Genomic DNA, 11,326 nt, shown 5'->3' with positions numbered 1-11,326 from the left:
AGCAGCATCGGCATTCAGAGTGGAGCCAGCCCTTGTACCTGTGAGGCGCATCAGCGCTTTGGAGGCAGCACAAAGACAGCAATGAGCTTAGTCCATTCCCCTGGGGCTTCTATGAAAAGTAGAGAACATCCACGCCCCCATGCCCACCCCTGAGCTATTGTGACAGCTGCAGTCTTAGCCAATACACACTAGGATAGCAGCTAAGGGCTGCAAGAGATTCCTTGGAGCTGGGCAATATAATAATGCTTGGTACGCACACAGCAGTTTCCATTGTGGATGTCATCAGCCAGGAGTGGATTTACCATGAAACAAACCGTGCACTGGCATGGGGCCCCCAACAACAGCGGGCCCCCCAAAATGCAGGACAAATCTCATCTGACAACCTGCCTCTGAGTCCCTGCCGGCAGCGCATCAGGGCTCAGGCAGGCTGCCTGCAAGCCATGGCCAGCGGCTCCACGCTGCTCCCTGAAGCAGCCAGCTGCTGGCATGTCTCTGTGCGCCCCTGGGCAGCAAATGGAGAACCGCTGCTCCCTTCCCCCCAAGGGGCACGCAGAGATGTGCCAGCAGCTGGGCTAAGGCAGCTCCCTGCCCACTCTGCATCCCTCCCTCCAAGCCGTGCCAATGCTGGAAGCGGCTGGCATGTCCCTGCAGCCCCTACGCCAAGACTGACTCCGCAGCTCTCATTGGCCAGGAACTGTGGCCAATAGGAGCTGCAGGGGTGGCGCCTGTGGACGGTGGCGCATGGAGACCCCCTGCCTCTCCCGCTACCTGGGAGGTACTGCTGGGAGCGGGGTGCCGGTTGCTTTGAGAACTGTGCCACCCCCCAACCCCTCAAGCACCCCAACCCCCTGCCTCAGCCCACAGCCTGCACACCGCACCCAAACTCCCTCCCAGAGCCCACTCCCGCACCCTCTCCTGCACCCTAATCACCTGCCCCAATCAAAGTTCCTCACTTTATTTTCATTTACTTCCCATTACTTATAATATGGGAGGAGGATGAAGAAAAAAAGAATGAAAAACAAAGAGGAAGATAAGAGAGAATGTTCTTTTTCTTGCCTGGGTCCCAAGGGGGAGTCCCAAAGATGAAGCTGAACACAGGGCCCCACTAACTCTAATTCTGCCACTGTCTTCAGCCCATTCAATAAACAGAGAAATGTGCACGATCTTCCTTGAGGGCAAGATCATCCACCAAGGCAATGAAAGAGCTGGGAACAAAACCCAGGCCTCCCAACTCATTGGCTTGTACGCTATCATATGGTCTCCTATCTGCAAGCTTGGAGCCTCAAAAGCCCCTCGACCCTGCAGGGGGAAGACTCAGTAAATAAGAAGCTGTGAAATAAGCTACCCCCTTTCCTGCTGGATGGCTGGGGCCTGCACCAGCCCTTTTCTTCTCTGGCTATATGGGAGTGTAACCCCATTGCAATCTAGGGCGTAACACAAGGGAAAAGGCTATAGAGGATGGTCTATCACTGGGTGCTGCAAGCTGACTCTAAGCAGTATCTTCTAGGTGCCCATAGGAGGGGTAGCTTTTGGTTCAGATAGTGCAGCTGCCATTCTGATTTTTTTTCCTATTTAAAAATAAAGAACTCCTCGAAATGATGTGTAGCTCCAAAGGGTGGAGCGGCCTGATCTTTTTCTGTAGAAGCCCTCTGACTAGGCATTTGGGAAGCTGCTTGCATCACAGATGAGCTCTGGTGGGATCTCGAGGAACTTATTCGAAGAATTAGCTAGCGCACAGAGCCATCATTTCCTCTGGGTGGCCGCACAGCGGAGAACTCATTGGTGCTAGTCATTCCGTTAGCTTCTCTCTTTTTTTCCTGTCACACTGGGCCACCTCCTGCAGTAGGTGTTGGCTAATCAGTATACTAAAGAAAGCAAGTTTCCCCATTTTTGGCCATTAGTAGAGGAAGTGGCTGTGCATTTCACAGCAGGCTGCACCGAACACTTGCCACTTTGAGCATGCTGTGGAACATGAAGACCCTGGGCTTTCTACTAGGTAGGTTATGACGTTTTCTTTGCTTGCTTGACTCTTCGGCCAATTGCTTGCTGTCGCGGCAGCTTTGAAAAAGTCCCCCCCGTGAGTTGCTGTCATTCTCCTTTAGCAGCAGGCTGTGATCAGAAGGAAAGGGCTGTGTAGGGTTTGGTGGAGGAGTATGTGAGAAAGCGTTACAGTCCTTTAGGAGACTGAGTCACTCAAGAGAAAAATAGAACTGTGTTACCAGACTGAAATTCAGAGGTGTTTTGCTGAATCTGTAACCTGTTCTGCTCAGCTGGGTCAGTGGAAAGTGAGCATTGGAAAGCTTTCTGGGGAAATGGCTTTTACTGGAAACAACTAAAAATAAGAGTGAAAACTGGTTGTGAAAATCAGTACTTGCTCCCGCACAGAAGATATACTTTGTACTGGGTCTGAAAAACATTTGCCTTAGGGTTTAGCTTTGCAGTTCTTACACCCTAGGGTTGGGGCGGGGGGTGGCGTGAGCTGCTGTACAAGGCAGTTTAGGGGCACTGGCCAGCATAGAGGGGGCTGCCACTGGGTTTAGTCTTGGTTTTGGGAATGAGAGATGGTGTTTTTTGCCTCTGAGTTGTTGGTTTGAGACCAGCCACTACTGGTACCAACCCCAAGTGGTTCTAGCAGGAGAGGAAGGTGTTCTTGTGTCAGCAGAACTGTAGGCAGCCTCCACAGAGAGAGCTCGGGTGGGAGGTTATAGCAATCTTTTCTCTCCCCCATAGAGCAGATCCTTCCACATTGGGTGGGTTGGATGGGATGCAGTTTATGCCTGTCTGTGGACAGCTTAGGGAGTCCCCAAGTAGTCAGTCTGGTGCCTTTCATGATAATTTAGCCCAGGGATGTTCTCCTTACTTTCATATGGCGCCAGGCAGCGGTAGACCAGGTCTAGGACTTGATTTGACAGACACATGGGCACAATCTGGTACCAGAGGGAGATCAGCCAGTAGCTGTCTCGTCCTTAACTGCTGGCAGGAGGTAAAAGTTCAGCATGAGGTGACTCCTGGCTACAAGTGGCACCTGTAAGATCAGTGTATGAAGGCTAAGTGGGCCAGCACAGAGCTGAAAACTGTGTCAATATGTAACAATCCTCCACCACAGTCCACTTCAAGTGGCACAAGGGCTGGAAACTAGCAGGGAGAGGTGCCTACCACATTAGCCTTCTCCACAGGTAAAATTTTCAAAAGCACCTAACTCCGAAGGTGAAATTCTACTGTATGGCCCAGAAGGGCATTTGGAGAGTCAGAGGTGTCAGGGTCAAATGATGTCCCATGACACTGTGAGCAGCACGTCTGAGAATTACATATACAAATGATCTTAGTCGCAGTTATGGTGGATTAATGGTGCAGTAGTTGTTTTAAAATGTGTGAATGCCTGTGTTATATGTAACTCTATATTAATTATTAACACACACAGCAATGCTGCTAAAGAAACACACCTGGTATTTCTGGAGATTACAACTTGTTCTGCAACAGGAAAGAGCAAGTCAACTCTGTCCTTGCTAGCATCTCTGCAGCCCAGCCCCACTGATTTCAGCTAGCCTGTGGTGCAGTGTGTTCTGGGAGTTGGCTAATCTAAAAACCCAGGAGCTTCTCCATGAGCTGTGTGAGCGTCAAGAGTGAGAAAAGTTCACCAAACTCAATTTCTGTCCAAACGTCACCTTCTCCAGGAGTGAGGGCTGCCTCCAGACCTGGCATAAGTGGGACAATTCTGCCAGCATCAATAGAGTTGCATCAGGAGTGAACTTGCCTCAGTCTCGTTTTTCCCTTCTGGGAGCCATGTGGGCGGCGCTCTGAGGAATTCAAGTGCTCCCAAGGTGCTGCATCCAGCAGTTCTGGCAATGGCCCATGTGGATCCTGGCTCCTAGCACTGGCTGGGAAGTGGAATTTCCATCCTGTGAAAAATTTCTAGTGTAAAAAGCTAAATTGTCCTGAATTGGGACCAAGTCAAAAATCTCAAATCTTTTTTCTGGAAAGGAATTCAGAAATATTTCCTGGAAATGCTCCATGTGCCCAGGCTCCCCAGCTCTGTGGCTGCCCACCTTGCCAGCAAGGACTTGGAAAGCCCCAGGAGCCTGGGGAACCAGCTGCCCAGGGAGCAGGGAAGGTGATAAGCCTGGGTATCAGGCAGCTGGCGGACTCAGAGCTGCCCAGAGCACCTGCTGCTTTCTGTTGAAATTTGATGGATTTGACACGTTCTCATGGAACATCCATTGCATCTAATTGCCATTTTCAAACGGAAAACTTCTGGTGGAAATCCTTTGCCAAACTCGCCTAACTACACAGCCAGAGGAGGGGGGCACCCCAGGCAGCACGGAATCATTGAATCACAGGAGTGAACGGGACCTCGAGAGGTGCCCTAGTCCCCTGCATGCATAGCAGGGCCAAGTATTATCTAGACCATGTTTACTTTAACTGCATCGTGTCATCGAAGCCATGAGGGTGGATGCTGAATAACCAAAGGCAGATACCACAGCGATGCATATAAGAGAAACAGGGAAATACATAGGGTAGGATTCACAAAGGTATTTAGGCACCTTCCTCTCCATCCTTGTGGGTACCTTGTGACCCAGCTATAGATTTAGGGAAGTAGATATAGTTAGGGGCTAGAACATGAACAAAAGAAATTACCCTGGGACACCGCGCAGGTTTCTGGCCAGAAACACCTGGATTGACATTCACTGGTGTTGATGAGTCTGCCTCATACAGCGGTTATGGGCTGGATGGAGATGTAATTTGGGGCAGTGCCCTGGCCTGGGTTCTGCAGGAGGTCAGACTAGATGACCAGAATTAAACCTTCCAACCTTAGAATCTATGAATGTTGCTCAAGGAGGTGTTAGAAATCTTGGATTCTAGTTTTTCTGCAATATTTATACAGGGGGATGAGAGGGGAAAGCAGAACCTGTAGCTTCTTAGGTCTCTTCTAGTACCTTTCAGATACCCCCAGCTACCTGGCTGGAATAGTCCCAAGGGATGAGCTCCTCTGTGCTTAGCCCCACAGTGTCATTTACACCTCTAATGAGCATTGCTGCTTAGATGGACAAAGGACAAAATTCCACTTGGGAGCCAGAATGGCCCCCTACTGGGGAGCCCCCAGGCAGGCTGCTTGAGCATGGGCCCCCCAGGGGAGAATGCTGTTATAGAGCAAATGAATCAGGGCCTCAGACATCAGTGGGAGTAAAACCAGGCCACCTATGAGCTAACAGGAAAAGAAATGACACAAGGATTGTAACTGGCTTCCTAAGAAGCAGGCACGTGTCAGCCTTGAGAGCAGAAGCAGGGATCCTAGCTCAGTTACCCTGGATCCACTAGAATCTACTTCCCAGGGGCAGGTAGCATGGCTCCCAAGTCAGTCTTTGGGCCTCCTGCGCAAGCATAATGCTATGAAGTGCAAGCTGCAAACATGCAGAGGAATGTTGACATCCAAACCAAAGACTGTTTTCACTGATGCTTTAACCATGCTGGCTGTCACTTCCCAACCCTGGGAAAATCAGGGCTGACTCCTCTGCTTTTGCAAAGCACTCTGAGTCCCAGTGTAAACCATTCTAGATAGTCATGTAATTCATAGAATCTCAGGGCTTGAAGGGACCTCAGTCCAACCCCATGCTCAAAGCAGGACTAATCTGCAGACAGATTTTTGCCCCAGATCCCTAAATGGCCCCCTCAAGGATCAAACTGCACAACCCTGGGTTTAGCAGGCCAATGTGCAACCCACTGAGCTATCCCTCCCCCCAGTTGCTTTGCCACACATTGCTATATGGCCAGCTGATGCACTCAGCCATTGCTGGTGCTAAAAGAGACACTTTGGGCTCTGATCCTGCCAGCTTTCGCAGAGTGTTATGTGGCCATTAGCTGATCTGAGAGCTTAACAGAGAAGCAGTTACATGTTACCTTTTTTCCTTCCAAAGAAAGCAGGGAGGTTTTCAGCTAACACCTCCTTCATTACTGCCTGCCTTGATACAAGGCCTCCAATATGGGCTAAGGTATCTTGGTGTCTCCCTATCATCTGCATCAGTTGATGTAACTCTTTTCTATTCCTTTCTAGCCCTGACTCAGGGTCTCTTCATCCAATGTCTGGCACATGTAAACTCCAGCACTGCCCCCTGCCGAGGGTGCCATCGGAATTCCCTGGACAAAATCACAGCAAAGACAAGACAGATGGAAAAGGAAGCAAAGGAGCTGTTCAAGTCCTATGTAAGTGCTGCCCTCCAGGGGGCACTTCTGGCTGGGAGAATCTGTCAAGTGGTGCCACTAAGCTCTGCATGGAGGGCGCAGCTCTCCAGCACCCAAGGCCCTGCTTTTAAGAACAGCAGCATCCAGCAGAGTTGGGGAAGGTGGCTGGCCCATGCTGGTAACTGCATAACTGTACCCATAAGGTGGAATAAGCAAGGAGCTGACTGATTTCCCTGTAGGTGGAGGCTGGGTGACATGCATAGCACCTCACGCCCAGTACATAGGGGCCTGGCACAGCATACAGCATCCCTCTTTAGCTCAAGCTGGAAAGACTCATGCTTTTAGCTCTGAAGATCACTAGTTCGGTCCCCAGTGTCTGCCATGAAGGTTTCTGTTTCACTGACATGCAATGATGTTGGGATCCTTCTGCCCAAAAAAGGTATGGGACCTGCTCTGTGTCTTGCCGTATTGTTGGGACAGGAGTTCGCTGGAAATACCACGTGGTAGAGTCAGCACGACTAGCTGGGATGGCAGACTGGTGCACTGTGAGTCGTTGGAAGTGTGTGGGTGGTCTGGGGGAATAACCCCGCTGACACAGTCACCTTCCTTCCAGCTACATTTCCCTAGAGCCCATCAGTGCTTCCCTGAGCTTTGGCCAGAATGTGTGTGTGGGAGGGAGCTCACAGGCCGATGAATCATAGATCAGAGGAATGTTAAGACGTGTTTGGTGCCTCCAGCAGCACAGCTGGTGCCGTCTGGCTGGATGTACCTGACTGCCATTGTCAGAGTAATCACCTGAGAGCTGACTGTGGAGAACACTTCCATCTAACTAGGCAGGCCCAAGCAGTGTAAGCATTCCCTCTGACATACTCATGTTCCTTACAGAACCGTGACCAGCAAAGCTCCCAGCCTTGCCACAGGAGAACTGGGTTCCAAACAATTTAGAGCGTGGGAGTTTTCTTAGATCTTAAAAGCCGCAGTCCTGCCTGCATTGTATGAACATGAAGCTGAAATTTGTGTCATGTCCTCAGCCAGCATCTCCCATTCTCCTGCTGTGGTTTGGCTTGCTGGCTGCTACTCTCCACCCCAGAAGTAGCTGCATTTTCGTGTTGTTGAATACGTATGTAGCTTGTCAAGCACTAGTACTGGATCCTCTAGTCTAGTGCAAGGACTATAGTAGAAAAAGCACGGTTTGGTAATTAAAGCACTGACCTAGGTACCAAAACGTCTGGTTCTAGCTCTGGCTTTGTCATCAGCTCACTAATCAAGTTACTTCATGTTTCTATGCCTCAGTTTCACTGTCTATAAAATGGCTGTAATAATATTGACCTATTTCTGTCAGCTGGTGTGCCAATTAATTCCTTAACGTCTGCAGAGTGCTTTGAGGTCCCACGATAGGTAGTGTCCTGTTGCTATAAATGTAATGTAGTGAAACATAGACATTTAGGCTGGAAGGGACCTCAAGGGGCCATTTAGCCCATCCTCTCATGTTGAGGCAGGAGTGAGACAATCATTGACAGGTGTTTGTCTAAGAGAGTTTCTTTTACTGGCCACGTAACCGTGACCCAAGCGATTCTGTCAATCTGTCCCATGGTGGCTGGCATTGCATCTTTATTTTTATTTCCAGTTGACTCACCAGGGCTTGCTTACATCCGAGCTTCGCCGACTCTGCAATGAGGCTGTACAGTGGTTTCCTACAGAGAATATAACAGACCAGCCAAAGATTGTCATGCTGCAGGAGCTATACCGGACTCTGGTGCACATGAAGGACGCCCTCGAGAACATCAGGAAGCAGCAGCAGGTGTTGAGCACCCCAGGTGCTGCACTACTTGGCAAACTCGAAAGCACTCAGTGGGCGGTGAGAGGGCTTCTCTCCAACACTGTCTGCGCCCTCTGTCTCAAGGGCATCTTGCCCAACTCCAGGCACACCCCAGAGAGAGCTGCAGCCACTAACGCTTTCCAGCAAAAGATTGAAGGATGCAAAGTGCTCGGGAACTACAGCAAGTTTCTGGAGAAACTGGCCAGGGACTCAGGGAAGAAAGCGCCACAGGCACTCAGAGATCAAAAGAAAAGACGGAAAGGCACAAAAAGAGTTGAGGATTCCTCACGCTCCTGAATGAGCCGCCCAGTGGGAGCCAGGGAACCCTAGATGGCTGCCGCCCAGACCTGGTAGTGGGGACGGAGCTAGGCTTCCAAAAAATACTTGAATGAAATACACAACTCCTGTTTAACCCTGAGAAGTGGCTGCACAGGAGCTCAGTGCAGGAACACCAGAGCCATGTCATGTTCTGGACCCACACTCAATGTGCCAGGACAGACAGTCCCTCAGGGCCAGATCAGCAAAGTGCTTGGCATGCAGCAGCCACCATTGCTTGGGGGGGTGGGAAGGATTCTCTGTTGTTCTCAAGTGGTTGGAGGGGATTCTCCTTCAGTCTCAATGGGAGCTGCTGGGGGCCACGCACTTATGGAAAGCTCGCCTGAGAGCTTCCAGATACCTCTGCACAGCGTACAGAAGCCAAGGTGCCTTTTTTCTTATCAAAAGCACTACCAGATTCTGCAGGAGTGGTTCATTACTGCATTGTTTGAGATCCTTTACAGTAGAACAGGCTGGATTCAAATGCACAAAGAACCAGCATCTATCCCAGGGGTGGGCAAACTATGGCCCAGTGGCTGTATCCAGCCCTTCAGACATTTTAATCTAGCCCTTGAGCTCCTGCCAGGGAGCAGAGTCAGGTGCTTGCTCTGCGCGGCTCCCGGAGGCAGCGGCATGGCCCCCCTCTGGCTCCTATGCATACGGGCAGCCCGGGGGCTCCACATGCTGCCCCAACCCCAAGCAAACAGGGCCAATGGGAGCTGCAGGGGCAGCACCTGCAGATGGGGTAGCGTGCAGACCTGCCTGGCTGTGCCTCAGCATAGGAGCCAGAGGGAGGACATGCCTCTGCTTTCAGGAGCTGCTTGAGGTAAGTGCAGCCCGAAACCTGCAACCCTGACCCCCTCCCACACCCCAACCCCTTCCCCAGCCCAGATCCTCCTCCCACCCTCCAAACCCCTTGGTCCCACCCTCCTGCACCCCAGAGCCTGCACACCAGCCAGAGCCCTCACCTCCTCACCTGCACCCCTGCCCCAGCCAAGAGCCCCCTTCCACACCCTGAACTCTTCATTTCTGGCCCTACTCCTGAGCCCGCACCCCCAGCTGGAGCACTCACCCCCTCCTGCACTCCAACCCCCAATTTTGTGAGCATTCATGGTCCTGCATACAATTTCCATACCCAGATGCGGCCCTCAAGCCAAAAGTTTGCCCACCCCGATCTATCCTGATGATGCAACCCTAGTTTAACCCATTTTGCCCACTTGGCTGATTTTTTCCATTGCCCGACACCTTGAGCAATGATTTACACCAATGACAAGTGAGTGTAATAAAATGCCTCTAAAACAGAACGGTAACAATTTATGCTCACTTAGCACTGGGGCAAATGATGACCCAAGGTGCTGGGCAATGGACAATCTGGTCCCAGGTATAGAAACTTAAATTATATGTGAGATTAACTGGTTATTCCACGTCACCAGCAACACAGAGCTGCTGGGAGGTTGGCAAAGGGTATGTCTACACAGCAAAAGCTGTGCATGGGCTACCTAGCTCACTTGAATCCAGCTAGCGTTGAGTAACAACAGCACTGAAGAGCGAGCTGAGTCCACGCTGGGCATGTAACTGCTTTCACTGCCATGTCTTCACTCCATTGTTACCTGCACTAGCTGGATTGAAGCTCACTAGCCTGTGAAGCAGCTTCATACCAGTCACTCCCAGGTCAGATGAGATCATGAGGTTACTGTGGCCCGGCAGCATTGACTGTCTGAACATTAAACGTTGTTAAACTTGGCCTGATTTTTCCAGTGATTCAAAGGTCCAGTGACCCAGCCTGACTAAGTCACTGTGCACTGTGGAGTATGTGTCTCTCCTAACCAGGATCCAACAACACTCAGCACATGACTGCTGCAGATGTTTGTTCTCTTTATGCCCCTTCTTGTGCTGTTCTAGAGGTTGTTTTGAGATCCCAGACCATGGTCTAGATCCTCAGCTGGAGTAACATGGTTTAGCTTCACAGACTTCACTAAGGATCTGGCCTGGTAATTTGTATTGCTGTCAAAATGCCTCTAGAGGAGTTTTAATTCCCTGGTATTACTTGGGAGTGGCATCACCTGCTGGTGCTGTGCTGATGTCCTAAGGCACTGTTGTACCCTTGGAGGGTGTGCCAACATAATGAAACATGACCTTCGAAACAACCAGCATGCCTTGCTCTGTAATAATTTATAGATTAATATTTGTACAGGTTCTGTATTTATTATGTACAATGGTTTAATTTAAAATAGCTTTGTACTGGAAAGCTCTATTTAAAAATATGTGGTTTATATATATATATATATATATATATTTTGTTAAAATATGAACACAAGAATATTTTATTTATGGATTTAAATGTTTTTCTCTCATGGGAGTAGGCTACCTGGATCATTCTGATAAGTCAGACCCACTTATTTTTGTATAACCAGATTGTTAATTTTATTTTAAAATTTTTAATTAAAAGCAATGTTGAAAAGAAATGTTGGTCTGAATTGAAAAGTAGACCCATTCTATTTAGAAAATGGGGAAACAAAACATGTTAACTTTTTTGGAATTTTTTTAATGGGTGGGGTTTTTTTGGTTTTTTATTTCGCCAAAACAGTTCTGTGAAATTGACTCATATTCTCAATGTCTGTGTCTATCTGAATCTGCATTTCTTTGCTGGGGGAAAAATTTTTTGTGAGAAAAATGTCACTAAGCTCTTTGGAAGACCTTGCTCCTTGCTGACTGGGGCAATCTCGTCTTGAAGTCAATGGGCATTTTGCCTGTGTAAAGACTTCAGGAAGTGGCTCATCCAATGTAACTCTCTCTTTTCTCAACCCTTGCCCATGTCCATAAATTTTGTCATCCTGTAATGGAAATTAGTTCAGTGGGATTCCCAGTTGCCTGCATGGATTTACCACTGTTACAAAATAGCCTCACATTTCACTGTTATCCTTACTTGCAAAACTCTTCTTATCTGGCTGAGCGTGAGATGGCAATCACTGAAGAATATAGTGCAGCAGAGATAGCCAGCTCCTAGAGCGCCTG

The 11,326-nt window shown here is 49.4% G+C and overlaps 1 protein-coding gene across 1 annotated transcript; it reads left to right on the top strand.

The window, feature by feature from the left end:
- The first annotated feature begins 741 nt into the window (after positions 1-741).
- Positions 742-8,873, top strand: LOC116821252 (leukemia inhibitory factor-like). Its single transcript, XM_075060084.1, has 3 exons — positions 742-775; positions 6,050-6,198; positions 7,805-8,873. The coding sequence occupies exons 1-3, from the start codon at positions 742-744 to the stop codon at positions 8,291-8,293; spliced, it is 672 nt and encodes a 223-aa protein (XP_074916185.1). The 3' UTR covers positions 8,294-8,873.
- The last annotated feature ends 2,453 nt before the right edge of the window (positions 8,874-11,326 follow it).

This window comes from Chelonoidis abingdonii, chromosome 22, assembly GCF_003597395.2.
Source record: "Chelonoidis abingdonii isolate Lonesome George chromosome 22, CheloAbing_2.0, whole genome shotgun sequence".
NCBI classification, from domain to species: Eukaryota; Metazoa; Chordata; order Testudines; family Testudinidae; genus Chelonoidis; species Chelonoidis abingdonii.
This window is presented reverse-complemented; position numbering and strand designations above follow the sequence as displayed.